Source organism: Aquarana catesbeiana, linkage group LG01 (assembly GCF_042186555.1).
Source record: "Aquarana catesbeiana isolate 2022-GZ linkage group LG01, ASM4218655v1, whole genome shotgun sequence".
In the NCBI taxonomy this organism is placed as follows: domain Eukaryota; kingdom Metazoa; phylum Chordata; class Amphibia; order Anura; family Ranidae; genus Aquarana; species Aquarana catesbeiana.
The window spans coordinates 825933830-825959921 of record NC_133324.1 but is presented as its reverse complement, the minus strand read 5'-3'; the positions used below and the strand labels follow the sequence as shown (position 1 = coordinate 825959921).

Sequence of the window (26092 nt, the reverse complement as noted above, 5' to 3'; positions counted from 1 at the left end):
ATGTGGGCAGAAGTCTATTAGCACCGATCTTCTCAGGAGGACCCAGGTACTGCGGGGCACCCCTAAAAATTAGTAAAACAAAAGGTAAGCTAATGTACACCCAAATCACAACATTAGTGAATAAGGTTTAATAGCATGAATACGGGTGCTGTAACCATGTATTGGGCTTCTTCAAAAATGACCCAGGGATAATAATCTATAAGTAAATAATAGGCAGACCTCCAAACTGCTAACATTTTGACTTCCACATATTTATGAAAGAAAGCAACAGATCTCCCAACAGTTCCTCTATCTAGACAAAGACAAACTCTCAGCTACAATCAACATATGCATTTTCATTAGAGCATGGGGGAGATCCAGTCTATTAGTACAGCAATTATCAAACCTCAATACACATAGATAAATACCAAAATAAATCTGTGGAGGTGGAAATCAGATAACAACAAAACCTGGGGAATGCCCAGGAAAAAACTCCAAGCCTACTTACCACCGGCTCGCAGACAACCAATTAACCTGTCTAACAATATGCGTTAAAAACAGGGGTTCAGTCCGCACGCATTCGCAAACGCATGCGTAAGCCACAGAGCCACATCACGGCACCCTGTAATCTGTGGTCCTAACACTCAAATTTGGGTGTCCCCACAGTGGAGGTGGAAATCACAATGTTTCAACGTAAAAAACCCTTTCTCAAGTGAGATACATCAGGTGGCAGAGGTAATGTAAGATACTCATCAGGTATTATTGGCAGAGGACACCTCTTTCACAGTCCACAGTTCACAGCTGGGGACCATGAAGCAGTAGGAGAAGAAGTAAAGTCTTTACTCACTGGATCCCAGTACATAAACAATCCACAGGTGCAACCTCTTGCAAAGTGGTCCAGTGTTGAGTCCGTAGGGTTCCAGGGTAGGCAGCCCCTCTCCTCTCAGATCACAGATCCACCCCCACAGGGGGAAAAAGACAATCTCCTCAGGGGGCAAGACTGTTATCAGCAACCTAGCTCCATCTGGGCACACCTCCCCAGGGATTGGCTAGGCACTGCTGAAGATTCAGTCTGGACATTTCAATCCTCCTGTCCTAAGCTCTAGAAACTTCTTCTAGATGCAATGAGAAATAATAAAATTCTCAGCTTGTGAAACCCTGAGCAGACCAGACCAAGCAATCACTGTTCCTGTGATTACAGCAGAAGCCAAAACGAAATTTGCCTAACAACCTAACTAGGAGGGTGCTACACACGCAAAACAAGTATCTAAATACAAGAGTCATGTGTATTTGACTTCAATTCTGGTGTTCTTTGTGTATTTCTTCCAGATTTGTGCAGTAATCCAGCAATAGCAGTTTGCCTCTCTGCAGGAGTTTCCTGTAATGGTGGCCACACACACATCGATAAACAATTGATTTCTTTTCCTAACAAACATCCCCATGGAGGAAAAATTGGATCTATAATCATCTGCCCATTTGATTGATATAACACATATAGGAAGTGTGTTTTGACTGATAGTTGGAAGATACAAGCAAAAGTATTTCATGGTATCTGCAGTTTCATGTGCAATCTCTTAGTCAGATCTGTCTCAGTGCAGCTGATATATCATTGGTGTCAGTAGAAAGAATTGTGCCCCATTGTTGGTGTCAGTGGGAGGAATAGTGCCAGATTGTTGGTGTCAGTGGGATGAACAGCCCCATTGTTGGTGTCTGTGGGAGGAATAGTGCCCCATCCTCGGTGTGAGTGGGAGGAATAGTGCCCCATCGCTAATGTCAGTGGGAGGAATAGTACCCCATTGTTGGTGTCAGTGGTAGGAATAGTGCCCCATAATTGGTGTCAGTAGAGTGCCCCATTGTTGGTGTCAGTGGGAGGAATAGTGCCCCATCACTGGTGTCAGTAGGAGGAATGGTGCCCCATCATTGGTGTCAGTGGGAGGAATATTACCCCATTGTTGGTGTTAGTAAGATGAATAGTGCCCCATCATTGGTGTCAGTGGGAGGAATAGTGCCCTGCCACTGGTGTCAGTAGGAGGAATAGTACCCCATTGTTGGTGTCTGTGGTAGGAAAAGTGCCCCATCATTGGTGTCAGTAGAGTGCCCAATTGTTGGTGTTAGTAGGAGGAATAGTGCCCCATTGTTGGTGACAGTAGGAGGAATAGTGCCCCATTGTTGGTGTCAGTGGGAGGAATAGTGCCCCATTGTTGGTGTCAGTGGGAGGTATAGTGCCCCATTGTTGGTGTCAGTGGGAGGTATAATGCCCCATCGTTGGTGTCAGTGGGAGGTATAATGCCCCATTGTTGGTGTCAGTGGGAGGTATAGTGCCCCATTGTTGGTGTCAGTGGGAGGAATAGTGCCATTGTTGGTGTCAGTAGGAGGAATAGTGCCCCATTGTTGGTGTCAGTGGGAGGAATAGTGCCCCATTGTTGGTGTCAGTGGGAGATATAGTGTCCCATCGTTGGTGTCAGTGGGAGGTATAGTGCCCCATTGTTGGTGTCAGTGGGAGGAATAGTGCCCCATTGTTGGTGTCAGTGGGAGGTATAGTGCCCCATCGTTGGTGTCAGTGGGAGGTATAATGCCCCATCGTTGGTGTCAGTGGGAGGTATAATGCCCCATTGTTGGTGTCAGTGGGAGGTATAGTGCCCCATCGTTGGTGTCAGTGGGAGGTATAATGCCCCATCGTTGGTGTCAGTGGGAGGTATAATGCCCCATTGTTGGTGTCAGTGGGAGGTATAGTGCCCCATTGTTGGTGTCAGTGGGAGGAATAGTGCCATTGTTGGTGTCAGTAGGAGGAATAGTGCCCCATTGTTGGTGTCAGTGGGAGGAATAGTGCCCCATTGTTGGTGTCAGTGGGAGATATAGTGCCCCATCGTTGGTGTCAGTGGGAGGTATAGTGCCCCATTGTTGGTGTCAGTGGGAGGAATAGTGCCCCATTGTTGGTGTCAGTGGGAGGTATAGTGCCCCATCGTTTGTGTCAGTGGGAGGTATAGTGCCCCATTGTTGGTGTCAGTGGGAGGTATAGTGCCCCATTGTTGGTGTCAGTGGGAGGTATAGTGCCCCATTGTTGGTGTCAGTGGGAGGAATAGTGCCCCATTGTTGGTGTCAGTGAGAGGAATGGTGTGATGGAAGATGATTGTATGGTGTATGTGGACTGTGCACACAGACATAAATATAAAAATGAACATACTACAAAACATTATGTAATTATATTTGCATAATTACCAGAATGGTTGTTCAGTATGTCCTAAATCTTTAATTATTATCCCTGCTATTTAAATCTCCTGTGAACCACTGTCTGTAATGTAATACACCACAATAAAAAATACATTCATTTCAAAAACTGTATACATTACATTGCATCTCTGTGCCTGACTTTTACCTTCCTATAGCCGGACCTGTAAATTATAGATTGCTTGGTAATAACTCAGCCAACAGTCACCTTTTAACAAAAAATCAGGTATTAGTGAGCGTACACCGGTCAGGACTTGTACAAATAGTTTGTTGACACCAGCCAGTGTCTTGTCACCGAGCCTGTGACACACAGAGTAAGTAAATGGGTGTAGCCTGTGTTGTGATATTAGTGTAGTGAAGGCAGGGATGAAGGGGCAGGTCTGCAGTAATCAGTACACAGGAGGTGACAACACATTACCAGGAGAGTTCCAGGTGGACTCAGGAGGGTGAGCTCAGGAGACATATTCCTGGATTGAAGGATGGGAGAGGCACCACCTATTATCACCTTGCCAGCGGGAAGCGTCTGCAGCACAGGTTAGTGACATTCTATTCTACCTATATATCTCACCTGTGATATCTACGGTCTGTACATCTCTTCATATAGCCTATGTATTAAAGGAGATCGAAGGGTTATTGTTAGGCTGGAGCAGCAAACCTGTGCTCCTTTTAAACGACCAATCACACTCCGGTAACGTGATATTTTAATATTTCATCTGCACTGATTGGATGTTCAGATCAAACAGCGATTTACCAAGAGAAGGTGAGAAATGTGCATCGTTTACACCGCAATCCCTGCGTTCGATGTGCGGTTCCACATTCATGTTTGCATGCATTTGTAATGCCTTTTTTTGGCATCATTTTTTTCTTTAAGGCTGGGTTCACACCACATGCAGTCCAGTGCGTTTTTTTTCCTGCATCAAAAATGCATGGATAGTAGGTTATATGGTTTTCAATGTCTTAGTTCACACCAGTGCGGTCAGTTCCAGTGCGTTCCAGTTCCAGAAAAAAAAGTAGAACATGCTGCATTTCTTTCTGCACTGGACTGTTCTGGAACGCAGGAAATAGCATCAAAAACACAATGGAACGCACCAAAACGCCCAAAAAACGCACTGGAACACACATGTGCTTATTTTAGGTTAAGGGCTAGTTCACACCACAAAAACGCACTCCAGATCTGTTTCTGCATGCGCGTTTTGGACACGTTCTGGTGTGTTTTTGATGCATTTCTGGATGCAGTCCAGGTGCTTTTTCTCTTCTTTTTTTTTACCACGATACTAGAGTCTAGTACCTTTTTGATGCGCTTTTCATGTGTTCCAGTGCATTCCACTGAGTTTCAGTGCGCTTTTGATGCATTTTACTGCGTTCCAGTATAGTCCAGTACAGGAAAAATGCAGCATGTTCTACGTTTTTTCCCTGGAAAGCCCTGGAACTGACTGCACTGATGTGAACTATGCCATTGGAAACCATATAACCTACTTTCTATGCCTTTTTGATGCAGAAAATAAAAATGCACTGGCCTGCATGTGGTGTGAACTGGCAATAAGAAAAAAGAGCGAGAAAAAATGCACTGGACCGCATCAAGTGCAGGTTCACACCACAAAAATGCACTATAGATCCGTTCTGGATGTGTTTCTGCAGGCACGTTTTTAACGAGTTTTTGATGCGTTCCGGTGCATTTTTGATGCGTTTCTGGATGCATTCCAGGTGCTTTTTTTTTCTTCTTTTTGCCTGTTTTTTTCCCCACTATACTAGGGTCCAGTGCGTTTTTGATGCGTTCCATTGTATCTTTGATTTTTACTGCGTTCCAGTACAGTCCAGTGCAGGAAAAATGCAGCATCTTCTACTTTTTTTTCTGGAATTGAAAAGCCCTGGAACTGACCGCACTGGTGTGAACTATGCCATTGGAAACCATATAACTTACTTTCCATATGTTTTTGATGCAGAACAAAAACGCTCTGGACTGCATGTGGTGTGAACTGGCCCCAAAAACGCACCAAAAAAGCACCAACAACGTGCATGCAGAAAAGCATCTGGAACGCATACGGACTGCGTTTCTATGGTGTGAACTGGCCCTTAAACTCATCGAAAACGCATCGGAATGCACCAAAAACGCACCGGAACATACACGTCCATATTTAAGGTGAAATAAAAAGAGGGAGAACAAAAAGCACTGGAACGCATCAAAAACGCATGCAGAAAAGCATCCAAGATGCATGCGGACTGCGTTTCTATGGTGTGAACTTGCCCCTTATTACAAACAACTATATTTAGTATGAAAACTTTTTTTTCCCCTGTGACTATCTGCATTTTAATGGATTTATACGCCTTTGTGGGCGTTCCGGCGCTGGACCTGAACGCAATGGTGTGATTAGAAAACATTGATTTTACATGCATTCAGGATGTGTTACAAAAATACGCACCCAACTGCGTCAGGTGTAAAGCAGCCCCTAGGTACATCATTGTGAAGATTCTAGTTTATTCTGCTGATTATACGCCGATAGTGAATTCCTACATGGTGGAATGAGAGGAGCGTTTTCATTATTTAGGATGGGAGATCCGTTGTGTAATATTGTGTTGTATGTATAGAAGAATCCAGCTGATCTTTGGATAGGAAGGTGTGATGATGTTGGGGTTGGAGAGGTACCTAGGTGTCACGTCTCTGGTATGTATAGGTGAGAAGGGGGGGTAGTGGAAGAACAGGTGATCTGAGCGATGACTCAGGGAGGGAGGAGAGATGACTGATGATGAAAGGTGGTACGAGCTGCACAAAGACACTTTGACATCAGAGCTGGACAGGAACGGCTATGCTAATGTGTGATGTGTACACAGCAGGGTCATACCTAGACACTGTGCAGGTGAGTCACGTCAAAGGCTTGGAACAGGTTACATGGTTGACGTGAAAACACAGTGTGCTGATATTTTCCACTGATTGCATACATACTGTAGGTCTGTAGAAAGGTTCTATCAAGCAGGGTAGGGCAAGAGAATGATCTAATCAGGTGAAACACTCCGTTCTGACGTCCTGTCATCTCAACCCTTCACATCAAACTGTCTCAACACTCGGTCATTAAAGAATTTAGTAAGTTACGTACTTCTATAAAAAAAAAAAGTATAAAGAAGTTTGTATAGGGTTTATAGAGTAACTGTGCATAATTATGTCATAGTATAAAATATCATGGTAATTACTATAATAATAATAAATTCTTATAAAAATTGATCATTAGTATGATTATTATTTTTATCACTACAATTATACATTTTATCCAAATCGCTGATTCCTAGTGTAGTGCTGAGAGCTCTCCTACTATCTGTCCCTTATCTAGGCATTCTTTATAATAAGATCAATGACCCAAATGACTGGTTGACACTGCCAGTTGCTACAGAAGTGTTATCCGCACAATTTCATTATAATGTCCCGTACACACGGTCGGATTTTCCGACGGAAAATGTGTGATAGGACCTTGTTGTCGGAAATTCCGACCGTGTGTGGGCTCCATCACACATTTTCCATCGGATTTTCCGACACACAAAGTTTGAGAGCAGGATATAAAATTTTCCGACAACAAAATCCGTTGTCGGAAATTCCGATCGTGTGTACACAAATCCGACGGACAAAGTGCCACGCATGCTCAGAATAAATAAAGAGATGAAAGCTATTGGCTACTGCCCCGTTTATAGTCCCGACGTACGTGTTTTACGTCACCGCGTTCAGAACGATCGGATTTTCCGACAACTTTGTGTGACCGTGTGTATGCAAGACAAGTTTGAGCCAACATCCGTCGGAAAAAATCCATGGATTTTGTTGTCGGAATGTCCGATCAATGTCCGACCGTGTGTACGGGGCATTAGGCCTCAGCTATGCCATTGGACCCATGTGTTGTTATAGCCATGGTACTTCTTGCATGTAATGGACTCTAAGGCTGGGTGAACACTAAGATCAGATGCGGCAGGGGGTCCGGTCATCAGATCACAGCAGGGGGTCCAGTGTGTCCCTTTTCTCCGTTTCAGGGAATTTATGCCTGAATTTGGACCTGAAATGGAGCCAAAGACGCACAGGACTCTTGTTCAATCTGCTCCGCAGCCGCCCAGGAGCTGTATGAACCAGCTCCATTGAGAGACGGTCACAGTCTCCTGTCATGCGATCTAGATGCTCAGAAACCTGCGTCCAATTCGCCGAAGTGTGAACCCTGCCACAGGGCCAGTTCACAGCACATGCAATCCAGTGCATTTTTTTTTTTTTTTTTTTTTTGCATCAAAAACGCATTGGAAAGTAGGTTATATGGTTTCCAATGGTATAGTTCACACCAGTGCAGTCAGTTCCAGTTCCAAAAAAAAAGTAGAACATGCTACATTTTTCCTGCGCTGGAATGTACTGTACTGGAATGTGGTAAAATGCATCAAAAACACACCAGACCCCAGTACAGTGAAAAAAAAACAGGAAAAAAAGAAAACAATGTATCTGTAAACGCATCAAAACCGCACCAGAACATGTTAAAAACGTGCATGCAGAAATGCATCCGGAATGGATCTGAAGTAGGTGGTTGTGGTAGGGTGCTGTGGCCCAAAAGAAGCTCCTACTCCTTTTTGAGCATCAAGCTTCACGTGTTTCGATTTTGCCGCGATTGCAGCATGATTCATCACGTGACAACCGGTGCAAAATCGCACCACGTTTGGGGTGCCATTAGAAGTAATGGCATCGCAAACACATCCCGTGTTCTGCCATGATTCTGGAACTGCATAATCGCCCGCCATTCTGGAACACACAGGGGTGAATGGAGATACACTTAGAATGGGGGTAGGAGTAGCTTTATGCCCCGTACACACGATCGGACATTGATCGGACATCCCGACAACAAAATCCATGGATTTTTTCCGACGGATGTTGGCTCAAACTTGTCTTACATACACACGGTCACACAAAGTTGTCGGAAAATCCGATCGTTCTGAACGCGGTGACGTAAAACACGTACGTCGGGACTATAAACGGGGCAGTGGCCAATAGCTTTCATCTCTTTATTTATTCTGAGCATGCACTTTGTGCGTCAGATTTTTGTACACACGACACGAATTTAACCGATCGGATTTTGTTGTTGGAAAATTTTATATCCTGCTCTCAAACTTTGTGTGTCGGAAATTCCGACGAAAATGTCCGATGGAGCCCACACACGATCGGAATTTCCGACAACACAATCCGATCACACTTTTTCCGTCGGAAAATCCGACCGTGTGTACAGGGCATTAGACTTAGTTAGGCTTTGACTTCTCCCACTTTAACCTCTTCCAGGCCAGCATGAGCAGCCTGGATCACATACATGTACATCCCCCAGGTTAGGGTGATGCAGCGCATCGCTCTTTTAACTGCTGTGTCCACCAGACACAGTGGATTACAATTACCGGTAACTGGGTACCGGGTATCATGTGATCACTATGTAAACAAACTGTCATGAATGGATTTCCATTCATGAACTATTTACTTATGGTTTTGATCTGTGATTGGCCCTACGCAATTTTCATGGTACCTGGCTACCTCTACCATGTGATTAGCTGTAGCCAATCACAGATCACAACCATAAGCAAACTGTTTATGAATGGTTAACATATGCTTGAAAGCTAAAACTATTGCTTATACAGTGATCATCAGTGTATAAGCAATACCAGTGTAAAAAAATGAATCCCTTATCAGCCCCCTCCCATAGTACAGTGTCACTATGGTGACACTGAACTACTCTTGTGACAGGATGTACACAAAAAATAGTACAAAAATAAAGGAAAATGTTAAAAAAGAAAATGAATGTTTAAAAAAATTGAATGCCAGTCACCTACTTACTCTAACTAATAGATTAGTATCCAATCAGGCAAACCCTTGCACTACATCGTTTTTGGTAGGTCTAAAGGAAATTGTACATTTAGGTTGTATAGTATTCGGTGATCTTAAAGAAGAGTAAAACAAAAACAGAAATTCCTCATAAGCTGATTTGATGGTTAGATCACATGTGTTTACTGAAGTGACATAAAAACTAACTCCAGAATGCTCATTACCTTATGATATATATATATATATATATATATATATATATATATATATATATATATGTGTGTATATATATATATATATATATATATATATATATATATATATATATATATATATATATATATATATATATACTGTATATTGTGTATTTATATGCAAGTGTGCTCATAAGTTTACATACCCTGGCAGAATTTATGATTTCTTGGCCATTTTTCAGAGAATATGAATGATAGCACAAAAACATTTTTTTCACTCATGGTTAGTGCTTGGCTGAAGCCATTTATTATCAGTCAACTGTGTTTACCCTTTTTAAATCATAATGACAGCAGAAACTACCCGAATTACCCTGATCAAAAGTTTACATACCCCAGTTCCTAATACCGTGTATTGCCCCCTTTAACATCAATGACAGCTTGAAGTCTTTTGTGGTATTTGTGGATGAGGCTCTTTATCTTCTCAGATGGTAAATCTGCCCATTCCTCTTGGCAAAAAGCCTCCAGTTCCTGCAAATTCTTGGGCTGTCTTGCTTGAACTCAGTCTCCTGACCTCAATAATATTGAGGTCAGGAGACTGAGATGGCCACTCCAGAACCTTCACTTTATTCTGCTGTAGCCAATGACAGGTGGACTTGGTCTTGTGTTTTGGATCATTATCATGTTGGAAAGTCCAAGTATGTCCCATGCGCAGCTTCCTTGCTGATGAATGCAAATGTTCCTCCAGTATTTTTTGATAACATACTGCATTCATCTTGCCATCAATTTTGACCAAATTTCCTGTGCCTTTGTAACGCACACATCCCCAAAACGTCAGCCATCCACCGCCGTGTTTCACAGTAGGATTGGTGTACCTTTCATCATAGGCCTTGTTGACTCTTCTCCAAATGTAGTGTTTATGGTTGTGGCCAAAAAGCTCAATTTTGGTCTCATCACTCCAAATGACGTCGTGCCAGAAGGTTTGAGGCTTGTCTTTGTGCTGTTTGGCGCACTGTAAGCGGGATACTTTGCGTAGTAATGGCTTTCTTCTGGCGACTCGACCATGCAGCCCATCTTTCTTCAAGTGCCTCCTTATTGTGCATCTTGAAAAAGCCACACCACATGTTTTCAGATAGTTCTGTATTTCACCTGAAGTTATTTGTGGGTTTTTTTTTGCATCCCGAACAATTTTCCTGGCAGTTGTGGCTGAAATTTTAGTTGGTCTACCTGACCGTGGTTTGGTTTCAACAGAACCCTTCATTTTCCACTTCTTGATTAGAGTTTAAACACTGCTGATTGGAATTCTCAATTCCTTGGATATCTTTTTATATCCCTTTCCTGTTTTATACAGTTCAACTACCTTTTCCTGCAGATCCTTTGACAATTAATTTGCTTTCCCTATGATTCAGAATCCAGAAACATCAGTGCAGCGCTGGATGAAAGATGCAAGGGTCTGTCAGGAGTCCAGAAACTCATTGATCTTTTATACACACACACTAATTACAAGCAAACAGATCACAGGTGAGGATGGTTACCTTTAATAGCCATTCAAACCCCTTTGTGTCAACTTGTGTGCATGTTATCAGGCCAAAATCACCAGGGTATGTAACCTTTTGGTCAGGGTCATTCAAATAGTTTCTGTTGTGATTATGATTTCAAAAGAGTAAAAAGAGATTGATATGAAATGGCTTCAGCCAAACACTAACCATGAGTGAAAGAAAAGTTTTTGTGATATCATTCATATTCTCTGAAAAATGGCCAAGAAATCATAAATTCTGCCAGGGTATGTAAACTTATGAGCACAACTGTATATCAGGTTGCATTTTGGTAATAAAAGGGTTATTAATAACAAATCTTACTGTTGCTCATTGCAGTCAGGTTGCAGTTCTGTTTAATTTTTTAAATATGTGTCAGCAGAATAACAGACGTAATATGACTGTTTACTGTGCATGGCACATCCTTGTTTCCTTTACATCACATGTTTAACCACTTGACATCCGCGCTATAGCCGAATGACGGCCACAGCGCGGACCTGAATTTCCAGGAGGCCGTCATATGATGGCCTCCCCTGTGCATGCGCCCTGCGCGTGCCCTGTAGGTCCTGGCCCCTTACCATGTGATCAGCTGTCAGCCAATGACAGCTGATCACATAATCAAAACAAAAGCTCTGTGATTGTTTTTTTTTTCCTCACGCTGACAGCACGAGGAGAAAAAAAAAAAGATCACCGGCTTATCTGCAAGGTACATCGGTCCCACAGAGGAGGAGGCAATTCTGCCTCATATGTGCCACCAGTACCCCCTGCCAGTGCCACCTGCCATTGTCACCTGACAGTGCTCACAGTGCCCACCAGTGCCACCTATCAATGCCCATGAGTGCCACCTATCAATGGCAACAAGTGCCACCTATCAATGCCCACAAGTGCCACCTATCAATGCCAACCAGTGGTGCCAATCAGTGCCACCTAGCAGTGCTGCCTATCAGTGTAACCGATCAGTGCCCATTATTGCCACCCATCAGTGCCCATCACTGCCACCCATCAGTGCCTATCACTGCCACTTATTGGTGCCCATCAGTGCCGCCTCATCAGCGTACATCAATGAAGGAGAAAAATTACCTTTTTTAAAATTTTATAACAAAATATAAAAAAAAAAAAATTTTTTTTTTTTTGAATTCGGTCTTTTTACATTTTTTTTAACAAAAAATAAAAACTGCAAAGGTGATCAAATACCACCAAAAGAAAGCTCTATTTGTGGGAAAAAATGATAAAAATTTCATTTGGGTACAGTGTTGTATGACCGCGCAATTGACATTCAAAGTGCGTCAGTGCTGAAAGCTGAAAATTGGTCTGGATAGGAAGGGGGTTTAAGTGCCCAGTAAGCAAGTGGTTAAATGACTTCCACTACATTCAGTATAGGTTAGCCTCTTCAAATTAAAATTACTTCTGGGTGAATGCCATTTATATATGGCAGTGAAAGGGAATGCCCTAGTAACAGCTAGACATGGCCTAGGTGACATGGATTGAAGCACCATGGAAGTGACTCAGAGAGGTTTTTATTGACTGTGATTGTACCAGTCATGGGTTTCCCTTGGTGCAGAGCCTGAAGTCTCCCTGCCACTGTGTGCAGTAGCCATATTGAGGATGAATTAAATTTAAAATAAAAATAAATGAAACCTAAAAAAATTAATTTAATCACTTTAAACTATGTCCTTTCAACACATAAGAATAAAAAATGCATTACATTAATGTGAGAACACGGCACCTATGTATGACATGCAGGGAAGCACCTAATAAACACCTATCAGTCGAATAACTATCTTCATTGACCCTTTCTGGACTTGGTTCCCTTCCCAAGTACACAGGACTATACAGAAACATGATTGTGAGTTTATAGATAAACAAAACAGGAAGCCATTGATTTATGATCATTGGCTAATTGGGGAGTTCAATGGCAGAAAAATCCAGGCAGATTGTATGGTGCTCATTAAAGCAGAGGTAAGAAAAGCATCTCTTCAGTAGGGAAGCAAAAGATTATAATAAAGTAGAGAAGAAAGAAGATGGTGGGGGGGGGATAGAAGAAAGTGGATATCGAGGACACCCAGCCCCAGGGCCCAAAGCTTAACTCATATAGGGAGGTATAACATACCATAGGTAGCAAAGGATGAGCATGTTCTCTCCACGGGGTCCATAATTTAAGGAATGCTTATCCAACAGAATACTAGTGAGCTTCCTATTCATAAAAAAAAGTATTTACTCATTGGCGAACTTCCACAAAATGGACAAACTGCTTTTTCCAGGGTTTTGCAATAGTATGCTTTGCTGCTAGCAGGGCATAAGTCCAGACTTGGCATTTTTCATGCAGGCTGGTTCTGTATGTAAACACTGTTCCAGCCCTGAGAATGCATCTGAGGTCCATTGTCATATTTGTAGAAAATTGATAATTTGAGATATTTCTTTTTTTAGACAAAAAAACATTACTGCTATTATTGCTATATCTTCCTGACCATGCAGCTGTAAATATTCTCCCAGAAAACACCCTGGCAAGGGGCAAATTAAAGGAAAACTGCAAGTTTAGAGGAAAAACCCCCAGTTCCCACTCCTTACCCCTCTAATGTATTCTAAGGTATACTACACTCATCCCCCTATCACTCAAAGGCCCACACATCTCACTTTCACAGCAACAGCTCTGTGTGGTGTTTACATCCTTCATTCACAGATCTTCTTGTAGGTGACCTGTACAGTAGCTTTGTATAGACTTGAATGGGGTCCTACTCAGAGCATATGGGTACTGCCCATTCAAGTCTATGGGAAGTAACTGAGGAGGAGGTAGAACTGAGACGATGTCTGAATAGAGGATGTAAACACCTCAGAGGGCTGCCGATGTTAGAGAGAGGTAAGTGGGCAACTGGGTTGGGTTTAGCTTAAAGTTGGTTGGGGGTAGGGTGTGGGGGCTGGGGACATTTTATCTAAACATGAACTGGTCCTTAACCACTAGCTGCGCGCCCACTGTCATATGACTGCGGGACGAGGCAGCTCTCATTCTGGGCGGACGTTATATGACATGACTGCCTTCCCGAGCCACTAGGGGGCGCGCGCGCGCCGCGTCACTGGGGCTCCGATGCGCGTGCCCCGCGTTGCCATTGCCCAGCAACCGAGCAGGACCGTGGATCTGTGTATGTAAACACACAGATCCACGTCCTGTCAGAGAGGAGAGGAGACAGATGTGTGTCCCTTGTACATAGGGACACCGATCGGTCACCTCCCCCAGTCAGTCCCCTCCCCCCACAGTTAGAATCATCTCCCTAGGACACACATTAACCCCTCGATCACCCTCTAGTGTTAACCCCTTCCCTGCCAGTCACATTTACACAGTCAGTGCATTTTTATAGCACGGATCGCTATATAAATGTGAATGGTCTCAAAAATGTGTCAAAAGTGTCCTATATGTCCGCCGCAATATCGCAGTCACAATAAAAATCGCAGATCGCCGCCATTACTAGTAAAAAAAAAAAAAAAAAAAATGCTATAAATCTATCCCCTATTTGGAGACGCTATAACTTTTGCGCAAACCAATCAATATACGCTTATTGCGATTTTTTTTACCAAAAATATGTAGAAGAATACATATCGGCCTAAACTGAGGAAAAAAATTAAAAAAAAAAAAAAAATAGGATATTTATTATAGCAAAAAGTAAAAAATATTGTGTTTTTCTCAAACTTGTCCCTCTTCTTTTGTTTATAGCGCAATAAATAAAAACCGCAGAGGTGATCACATACCACCAAAAGAAAGCTCTATTTGTGAGGAAAAAAATGATAAAAATTTCATTAGGGTGCAGTGTAACATGACTGCGCAATTGTCATTCAAAATGCGACAGCGCTGAAAGCTGAAAAATGGCCTGGGCAGGAAGGGGGTGAAAGTGCCCTGTAGTGAGGTGGTTAAGGTTTATTTCACATAGGTGTTGGCAGGCAAATAATTGTTTAATACCCTATAGCATTAAAATGAAACTTAAGGGTAAATAAAAAAAAGATCACTAGCAGGCGGGTTACCATATTTATTGCAGAACAGACTTGCAATGTCTTCTGAAAAAAAAATACAGCTACCTGTCTGCTTGCAGACTGCTATGGCATGTAAACTGAGCTGTACAGGAGAGGGTGGTTGACTGGCAGCTGGGAGGCAATATGTCCTTGTCATTGTCTGTTGTAACCCTAAAAAGGCTGAACCAGCACACGCATTGCACATGGTTGCAAGGCAGTTGTGGCGCAGCCTCAATAACTTCAAGTTTGGCGGTGGTACTGCTTGCTGCATGTGACGGGGGGTTTTATTTTTGCTGCAGCATGTGTATAGCTGCATGCCTTTCTTTATGTGGGAAATTTGGGGGCAGAAACTGTCTTACCACCCTCTAGCCGTATGTTTGAATGAGCCTTGACAGGGTAAATTTGCCACAGTTAGGGCTCATTTACACTTCCAGGGGGTAGGGGAGCAGGGGGGCAGTAAAACCACATGGTTAGGCTGCATTTTTATTGCCCCCCCCAACTACTCTCCCTTTTTCTGCAGAGGCAGCAGCCTGTGATGTACACATGCCACAGACACGATGCTTTGCTTCCATGCAGGAATTATACCTCCAGCGCAACTCATTCATTTGAATGGGGCAACACTGCAACCATCCTGTAACCCACAAATGATACAGTGCCTCCTCAGCGCCTGTCTATTGCTGTCTGAAGAGCGATCCAAATGTGGATCATACTTCAAACAACAAAGCAAATGTAAACAAGTCCTTACAAACATTCTCTGTTTTCAGTCACTTTTGTTGCACTGTGAAAGTGCAGTTTGAACCCTCAAGTGCTAAAAAAGAAGATAAGAAACTGATTTTGGGGTTTCCTGATCACGTGATCATCATTATTAGCTAATTATGGTGATTACAGGGAAGTTTTTTTTACAGTAATTGTTTCCGTGCCTCTGTCTATAAACTGCATATATGTGTATATATGCCTGTGCTGAAACTATACCGTATCTATACTGTACCTATACTGCATGCAGGTTAACTGGGACTGTCGTTAAATGCAAAGATGTTTTTAAAGGGTCCCAATGATAGCCGGCAGAAGAACATCTCAATGGGCTGCCTCTCCCAAAATAATTATTCAGCAAGCCCCCTTTGTTCTCCTGCCCCTTCCAATACCACCCTCCTTTTCTTTTGGACAATGCATACCCAGTTGATGTAGGACTAGCATTGCCATCACAAATGCGCTCTGGCAGTATCGTTCCAGCACTCGGTAGATTAAACTTTACTAGTGCTCACTGCTGCACTTGAGGTGGCCTTGCTACTGCTGATCTGGACTCTTAATCTTATGCCTAGTCCTTACCGTTAATCACTTTGTATGTTAAATTGTGTTGTTACCATTTTTAATCCATTTAATGCTTGCCCAGTTACCACCCATATTTGGTTACAATATATTAAGTTTGCCTTTGCTACTGGTTTGGTGCCTGTTTTCTTTCATATAGCACTACTATTAGGTACTAGGTATTGCTTTCAGTGATTTCCTGTGATATTGTATATTTTATTTGTAAACTCAACCTGGTTTGTCAATGGGGTTGAGATTCTTGAGAAGTTCAAGGCAAACAACCCATCCTATCCAGCACTATATTTAGTAAATCACCCCCCAAGCTTTAAAAATAAAACAAATGCAGCCACCACAAGCCATGCTGCTTGTTCATTCATAATCATGAGAGATCACTAAGCACTAAGCTTAGAGAGGGCATAGGGATCAGTGCTGGCTGAACCTCCTCAGACAGAATGCCCATGATTTGGTCTTCAAATGAGGGTGAAGGTAAAAACCAACATACAGAGGTGCGTTTTGGGAACATTGGGCCACCAATCAAAATGGGACCAATTAAAGGGCTATATGCATTTGTTCCCCTGTGGAGTAAATCTAATTTAAAACATTTTAAGAATAGTTCTTCTTTAAAGAAAGACACAGCAGCTCTCTTAAAACCTTGAAGTTTTAATTTGCTCAGCCAGTAAAGTATATCACTTAAAGTGGAACTAAATCCCCTCTATCAAACTAACTAATGTTGTTTTCTGCAGTGTTCTCATTTAAAGTGTATGTAAACTCTAACTATAATGGTGTGCTTACACAGGGCATAGTTGAACTGAACGCATGCTTACACATTTTTGGGCACGGTTTGGAGCACTTACAACCAGACCAAGGGGGTGAACTGTGGCATTGTTCCCTGCTATCTCTGTGGACTACAAAAAACCTTACCCTGTTGTGGAGAAGAAAGGCAAGTGTTATATAGTCTTACCACAGTCCAAACACACTTCCTAGCCTTGTGTTACAATGCTGCAAAGTATAGCTGTCAGTATAGGACAGGGATGAGTTCATGACAGGATTACCAGGTTAAAATCAAGGAGAAAAGTGTGAAAAAAAAACAAAAAACGAATGCAGTCACCACGTTTAAGGACCATTAAGCTGCAATACTATCAATTTTTGGTTTTGGGTTTGGATACGCTTTAAATTCTGCCTTCTAGCACATATGCATTATATGCTACATTTAAAGGGGAACTGAACCCTCCACTGCTTTACAGACAAAGAAGCTACCATTCCTGGCCTCTGTTTGACTTACTGTTGCCATGGTGCTGCATATGTGATCTCAGCTGAACTTTAAAGTCCTCAAATGGTCGGAGTCATAGCTCGTCACATGTGCAGCACCACAAAAAAAATACAGTAACAATCTTTGAAAGGAGTTGAATAACTGGCCAAACTGGCTCTGAGTAGACTAACTGGCTCATTATAACTTAAGGGATCCTATGTACATTTTCTAAATGCTTGAAGTGTTGTTGGAGTAACGTAATGCCAGAAGATAACAATCAATTTTTATCCCCCGGAAACTGAATGTGTACTTACCAAGCCATAGGTAAACTAAAACCCAGTACTTTGTGGGCAGGAATTTTGCATTTCCTCCCCATTGAATAGCAGAACTCACACAAAGAAACATATTTCATTTTCTTGTTCCTACTGTTTGAGTTTGAGCTGTCATATTTCTTGTTCAGCAGAGATAGACATTTTTCTCCTCAATAGCAGGCAAAACTTCCAAAATGGGTGAAGAATTTTTTCTTCCACTTGACCAGGCAATAGGTTAGCTGTATTCACCTATCACTAGTATAACGACTTACGTACATTAGATGGTAGTTGGGTGTTTGGCAATGATCCAAGTTCCGAAAGAGCTCAAAGATCTTCTATCCATGACCAGAAGCGTTTTTGAGGGAACTTAATTTTTAAAGATTTTTTAAAGATGAACATGCTGAATATAGAAGCTGATTAATTGCCATTGCACATCTGTTCCGGTTTCTGTCTTCTTCAGTTTTGATAAAGTCCCACCTTTACATGTATGACAATAAATGTTTTTAGCAACAGAAGACACTTCATGTGCTGTTCTTATCACAAAAACATATGGTCTAATGATAATCATTTCATACTGGCTTGTTTGGAACAATTGCTGTATCACTGGTATCCTAACATGCAATAACATAAATATGATATAATATAGCATCATTGAATGCTGTTTAGTGCCTCCTGTCCAATTTTGTTTAAATCGGGACCCAAATAGAGAGAGGTTCTAGAAAAAAAATGCCAGCTACTCCCTTACTTCTTCAAAGAACCAAAGTAGCCTTGGCTTCTAGAACAAATTACAGCTACTCTCACATTTCTTACCAGGGCCAAGGCAGGCAGTGCTTCTAAAACAAGATAAGCCCTAATTTCTTCACAGGATCAAGATAGCCATTTCTTCTAGAACAAATCACAGTTGCCCCTCACTTCCCAGGACCAGGGAAGCCATTGCTAATAGAACAAATTGCAACTGCCATCTCCAGGCCCGGATTTACTCCCTTTGCCGCCCCAAGGCCGGGTCTTTCAATGCCGCCCCCCTCCCCCACACACATACCACCGTTCTCGTCCTTTATCGATGACTGCTACAATAGATCAATTAAAAACATATCTCCACACACGAGAAATACCACCAAAAGAAAGCTCTATTTGTGGGGAAAAAAGGACATCAATTTTGTCTGGGAGCCACGTCGCACGACCGTGAAATTGTCAGTTAAAGCGACGCAGTGCCAAATCGCAAAATGTGCTCTGGTCTTTGGCCAGCAAAATGGTCCAGGGCTTAAGTGGTTAATAATTTAATAGTGACTAAACAAGAATTTGCCAGCAAGTTGCTGTATCACTGCCATGAATGATATTTTCTGCCACATGAACAAACACTAACCTGGTCCTGGAAGTTTGTCTGGCGCAGTGGCGGCTCAAAACTCGCGGCCCTCGTGGACGGGAGGAGGCTCAGGAGGAGAACTGGACTGGAGAAGTCGGGCCACTGGCAATGTGCTCCCCTGTAGCGGCTGCGGGACTTGGGAGTAGTCGGCGGTGGCCCCGGGATTCACTGGCACTGACTGGGCAGTGGGCACAGGCTGGATCCTGTTGACTCGTTGCTCTGGTGTGCCTGGCTGGTCTCTCTCTCTCCCTCTGCTGCTGGCCGGAGGCAGAGAAGGAGAGAGGAGGTGGGTGGACTCGTCTCAGAGTCGGAGATGCGCTGCTCAGCCATAGGGTGCACTGCCCACATGTCAGCCGACGTCACTGGTTGCTAGACGCGGGGCGGCCCTAGCCTAGCAACCAGTTCTGCTGCAGATGAGTGTAACTATATCAGAGTGGCGGAGGCAGACCGTTTTTTTTTTTCTTTTCATTTCGGGACACTGTATTGTCCCAGAATGAAGGTGCCCGGGACACAGGACAAAGATCATAATTCAGGGACAATCCTTATCCTGGGCAACCTGGGAAGACACCGCAGGAGCGGCGCCGCCCCTGCACCACTGCCGCCCTGAGGCCTGGCCTCCGTGGCCTTGTGGGAAATCCGGCCCTGGCCATCTCACTTCTTCCCAGAACCAAGATAGCCATTGCTTCTAGAACAAATTACAGCTTCTCTCACATTTCTTACCAGGACCAAGGCAGCCAGTGCTTCTAAAACAAATTATAGATACTCCTATTAGAGTTAAAAATAAAATGTTTAGGGACTTTAAATGAACACATGACCTGGTAAGGCCAATTATTCCATCCCTTGGGACTTTGAGTGAAATTATGGCCTGGTAAGGTCATACATTTCTATCCCTGTCATAATCAAAAGGGGAGAGAGCAAAAGGGTGGGACTTTATATGAGGCACATGGTTTGCAAAAGAGTAGATTGGTGGACATACTTGGATTTTTTATTGATTGCCATAGGATACAACCCTCACTTCTTTACAGGATCAATATAGCCATTGCTTCTAGAACAAATCACAGCTGCCATTTCACTTCTTCCCAGAACCAAGGTAGCTATTGCTTCTAGACTGAAGCACAGCCAGACCCTCATTTCTTACCAGGACCAAGCTAGCCATTATTTCTAAAACAAATCACAGCTATTCCCTCACTTCTTCCCTGCACCAAGTTAGCCATTGCTTCTAAAATAAATCACAGATACCCCCTCCATTTTTTCAGAACAAAGGTAGCCATTTCCTCTAGAACAAATCCCAGCTACTCCCTTACTTCTTCTAGAGGTGCATACACCTGCAGCAGACTCGAGACCCGACCCGAGAGTTAGTGCTAAATGCTGGTCTATTTTGACATGTAAAGCTCTGGAACTTTCAGACAGTGCTGACGTTTGCCCTCTCTTTCCTTCTTATGGCACATGCTTATTCACAAGTGAGACTACCATTCCTATTTGCTACTGAGAATGTAATGGTCCTATAGACATGTGTCTGACATTACCTACAACTGTCAATGTTTTGCCTGCTAGAATGGTCAGCTGAAACATTAAGGTTTTGGAGGTTGATGCAGGTCTTTTCCCAATGAAAGTTTCTTTAATCTGTCAATTATCTGGCCCTTACAAAGCTGTAAGATACTTAAAAAGAAATGTAAAAACAGATAATGGCCAGGAAATGAGCAAGTATTTTTATCATACAGCTTTGTCATGTGATCGTTTGCCAGTCAGAGTGCTCGGTACAGTGGCGCAGTGGGTAGCACTCTCGCCTAGCAGTAAGAAGGGTCGCTGGTTTGAATCCCGACCACGACACTACCTGCCTGGAGTTTGCATGTTCTCCCTGTGTCTGCGTGGGTTTCCTCCGGGTACTCCGGTTTCCTCCCACACTCCAAAGACATGCTGGTAGGTTAATTGGATCCTGTCTAAATCGGCCCTAGTATAGGTATGAATGTGAGTTAGGGACCTTAGATTGTAAGCTCCTTGAGGGTATAGGGACTGATGTGAATGTATAATATATATATGTAAAGCGCTGCGTAAATTGACGGCGCTATATAAGTACCTGAAATAAATAAATAAAAAATAAAAATAAGACATAGATCTACTGCCTAGAAGGATTATAGGAGAATTATTATTCCCTTTATTTTACATTGGTCTGCCTACCCCCCATGAGACAAAGTACATATAGTACGTTGTCCTATGTTGCTAGGTGTTTCCTAAAGCTGGGTATACACATTCAGTTTTTTTTTTTTGCGTTCAACCAACAGAAAAAAAAACTGACAGATTCCCTCATCAACACAACAATGTGTGACGCAAGGATCTCCCCCACTGAGCTATTGTATTCTGACATGGCTGATCAAATGTTGTTTTTTTCAGCAAGACTGTTTGACAGAAGCACACAGCCACACACATGTACCAAAAGTTGCCCATTTCCTGCCCAACCAGCCGACTTTCGGTACATGTATACCAGGCTTTAGTCTAGTTAAAAAGTCCAACCTGCCGCTGGGGAAGGTGTGAGCGGTCTCTGGCTGGGAGAAATGTGTCCAAGATGGTGGCTATAAAGACAGGCAGGTGGATGCTCTATCTAAAAAAATGGGGTGGGACAGGTGCAAATGCTGCCAATACCTGTCCAGTTACAGGTCCCATTCAAGCTGTGGCAAGAGGTGTGCAGAGAGACAGGAGGCTAACCCCCCCCCCCCATTCCTCTTGTTACAGGACAGTACTCTGAGCCAAGACAAGCTGTCATTATGATGGATCCATCTCTTGCCAAGCTGTTGTCAGATTTGCCAAGTAGGGAGAGGAAGGGGGCATAACAATACCAATGAAAAAATCTGGGATATATAAGATAGTTCTTTTTTATGGGGTTAAGCATCATAAGCTAGATTTTGTCTTGCACCATGAGGCTTCAGTAAACATGACTGGTATTCTTGTGTGTTTCTCAAAGTGGTTTGCCAATCTAAGGAACCAGTGTGGTGTGAACAGGTGGCATGTTGCCCTTTATGCTGTCGATAGTCAATAAAAATATGTATCGGTACTATTAATTACATGCTACTGATTTCCATAAATATACCTAAGGCGTGTAAAGATTATGGCACTTTTTACCCACAGTCATTATGAAATTATTTGTTTTAAGTTTCACCTTTTTATTTTCAGTGTGCTATAAAAAGTCACTTTGTGTTCAACAGCTCTATTAAATCTCCTGTTCACGTGTATAGACATGTGTTTACGCATTACTCTGTTATTAAGCTATGTCTTGTTTGCATAAAACAGACACAAGGTAACATTGCAATGACCTACTCGTGTTGCAGTTTTATCTTCTTTATTTAAGATATCCGTCCTTTTAAATAAACTTCTCATTCTGGTGACATTTTGTATTGAATTTAATTTGTCACTTTACCAGTCTCCTTAACTTCCAAGCTTCCTAAAAGTGGAAATCCAGCTGTCAGCATATTTTTTTCTAAACAATGCAAAAGTATCAGCATGCCAAAGCAGCCATATTGTGATGTATACATTAAAGCTGCTTCTCGTCTCAACTAATAACTGAATTCATTTAAAAAAACTAATTGAAATGCTCCTTCACTTACCTAAATTTAAGGTCACGTGACACTCCAAGCCCCGAAACTTCTATTTTCTTCACTACAAAAGAGTAGAGTTCTTTTTTTGTGTGTGTAAATCATTGCCTGGGTGACATGGACACTTTCTATTGATTGTCCAGTGGAAGGGTCTTCTCAGGGTCTAAAAGAGGGGTCTCCAAACTGCGGCCCAGAGGATAAATGTTGTCCTTTGCTGGCCTTTATCCAGCTCTTGGGGGACTATTCCTCCCATTGACACCAACGATGGGGCACTATTCTTCCCACTGAGACCAACGATGGGGCACTAATAATTCCCCTAATGCCAAAGATAGGACATTGTTTACTCCCACTGGCCATGGTCCAGCCCCCCTAAAGTCTGAAGCACATTAAACTGGCCCTTTGTTTAGATCGTTTAGAGACCCCTAGAAGTCTGCAGTGGTGTAATTATGTCATGAAGAGACAACCAACCTATGCATACACAGACTGCAGCGCTGGATTCATTGGATGTCAATGTCACTCACGAAAGTTGTGCCAGCAAGGGACATGGTAGAGATTGCAAGTATAAAAAAAGGCTTCAAAAGGCATTCTTTTTTCTGATAACTGGTGGTAATGGGGGGGGGGGGGGGAGCTTTGCCTAGAGAGTATACCATAGCATTCCCCTTGCGAACCAAAATATTTGTGTGAGAATGAAGTCCTGTGCCCACAATGTGAGTGCTGGCCTGGAAGGGAAGATCATCTATGCTCCAGACAATGGTGGAGAGTGATAGGCGTCCCGGGACATTGACTTGAAGTGCAGCTCCCTGGACACCTATCACTCTATACCGTATCATTCTCCTTGATTTTCTGTCTAAAAGTTCTTATACACAGAGGCTGTTGTAACCATTTATTATAGTCTCTCCCATGTCACAGCTCTCTAGCAATCCCTAGAAAGCAGCTGTGAAAGTTCTATATAAAAATCTTTTCTCGATTTATTGGAATTTTTTTACCATTTGCTGACCTCAGCACAGTCTTACTTCAGCATTGAAGGTTCAGCAATGTACAATCACTATATAGCACTGCAAAGCAAGAAAGAGAACCCAAGTACTAAATAGTAATAAGAAATGATGGCTCTTATATACTGTATATATAAAATTACAAACAGGTACACCTTCTCAGGCTTTGACACTGTCATACTGACTTGCAAATCTAATATTTGCTTTAACTTCAAATTATTCAAAATATGGAAGATATGATTTCATGTAAAAATTTTTGGTAGAATGCAGGGGCAGCCCGTCCATTAATGGTGCACAGGTGCTGCCTCCCCTATTCATCGCCGCCTCCCCCTATCCATGCGTCCAGCCCCTTACAGGATGCCATATGTATCAATTACATTGGCGGTGGTGTTTTTTTTGAAGCACCGGATTAGAGCCAGAGGCTCTAATAGGCTTAAAAATAGGGTGGACTAGGGGTGCAGAGAATGCGAATGGAGCCCACCCAGGTGTGTTACAACAGCGATTAAATATTCACTGTTGCAGCACTGATCCTCCTCCCTGCCAATCATGAAGCAAGTTTTGAGACCCGTCACACGATTGGCTGAAAGTACAGGCGATCCTATTGAATGCCTAGGAGGAGGGGAGGAGCCGCACGCTGGAAGCTTTAGTGATGGAGGAGAGAACACAGAGCCGCTACCTGCGGCCCGCCACCTGCCTAGATGGGGTAAGTGCCAGACCGTCCAGCAGACAGTGGGGGGAGGAGGGAGATGCCGCCAGCCAGTCGGGGGGGAAGGGTGGGTGGTTGTTTGCATCCCCCCCCAAAAAATACAACAGCCACCACTGGTAGAATGATTTCAAACTAGAAAGGACAAAACTATTGGCACTGTTCATAGTACCTGTAATAAATAAAGTAATACATTTGGGTGTGACTATAGCCACAACGACTGATACAGCTTTTATGACATCTATCAGCATAGGGAAATGAATGCAATCTTCAATAAACTTGACACACATCAGGAGAATCCATTCTTTTTATTCTGCTCATACACCATCCATGGTAACAGACAGTTGTGATACACCTGTGTGAAACACCTATGGAGGCGGATGTATTTATTGTATGAGACTGTCACGCTATGTCCCTACTCAGCTACACATACACAGCCAAGCCTGTGTTTTGGCAGAAAGTAGTAAACTGGGATGTATATTCTGTAGAGTTGTTATGTCACTTCATGCATTGTCTCAATAAAAAAAGTTTTGATAAAAAAAAAAAAAAAAAAAAAAGAAAGTAGTAAACTGGTCAAAGAAAGAACGGAGAATGTTTTGGTTGCTGCATAAATTGAATTTAAAGCCTGTAAGGACAAATGTGGATGGTTCCTTTAATGCCTTAATTATACTTGTGGTGGTGTTCACATCTCCTCCAAAAATTGACTCACCTTGGCAGTTAACAGGTGTGTTGTCAGGTGTAGTCTACTTTCTCCAGGTGGCGCTCAACTGCAACAGCATTGTAGCTGGAGAGGAAGTCAAGAGGAACATAGTTCCTCTATGGTTTCCTGTGTCACTAGGAAAGCAATCCAGTTGTGGCTTTGGCAGGCATTTTTGGTCTTACGGCTTCACGATGGAAACCCTACTGCGCATGCACGAGGCCCCACTCCTCTCTCCTACTGGCCCGGCGACAGGGAGAGGAGGAGGGAGGAGGAGGGAGCCCCGCAGTGATGTCACAGGCCGTGGCCCGGACCCCCGTAAGTGGGAACAGGATACCTGTCAAAGGTATCCTGTCCCCCCCCCCCGAAAGGTGCCAATTGTGGCACCGGAGGGGGAGAGGAGACAAATGAGCAGACGTTCCACTTTTGAGTGGAACTCCATTTTAAGGCCCTGGCCCCCAGGCTTAGCATGCTTTATGCAAGTGGGTAGCTAAGAGAAAGGTACCTCGTCTGTTAGGGATGACACTAACGGTAGGGAAAAGTTCCTGATGAGGAGGGAAAGGGTAGGGTTGCAACTCCTCTGGATATCTTCACGCTTGGGTACGAGATGGATAAGCCGCATTTTGCCCTCTTAACAGATGCTGTCAGCGCGTCTGAAGACTGCTTTCTTCACGTTGCTGTAAACTGTGAGTGTACCAGGTTGGCAGTGGCATCGGCAGGGGGGGCTGATGGTGGCCGGACCCCCGAGTGGGTCCCCAAAAAGCCCTGGGTCTTGGGCATGCACGGTTCTATTATTAGCCTGGAGCCCGAGAGCCGCTGCTGAGCGCGGACCGATCGGACCCATGCGAGGCCCAGTGACATAGCAGGTCCCGCCTTCTGGAGCCTGCAGCACCTATGATGGACATCCAATGCGGGGACTGCAGGATGTTTGACATCCATCATAGGCGCTGCAGGCTCCAGAAGGCGGGAATTACAATGCGGCTGCCGCGCCACTGTGAGAAGATCCCCACTCAGCGCTCGGCTTTCCTCTCGTGTGTCTCGAGTGTAATGGTCAGTTAATGGTCAATGTATGTCAGGTAGTTCAGTTAATGGTCAGTGTATGGTATGGCAGGTACTCAGGTAGGTCAGTGTATGTCAG

At 43.3% G+C, this 26092-nt stretch overlaps 1 protein-coding gene across 1 annotated transcript in view; it reads left to right on the top strand.

Moving 5' to 3' along the window:
- Nucleotides 1–3538: 3538 nt before the first annotated feature.
- The window catches only part of NIPAL1 (NIPA like domain containing 1), a 45825-nt gene continuing 23271 nt past the window's right edge, over nucleotides 3539–26092 (top strand). Inside the window, exon 1 of the mRNA XM_073608480.1 lies at nucleotides 3539–3741. Coding sequence (XP_073464581.1) covers nucleotides 3687–3741 — 55 coding nt within the window. The 5' untranslated portion in view covers nucleotides 3539–3686. The remainder of the gene's footprint in view (nucleotides 3742–26092) is intronic.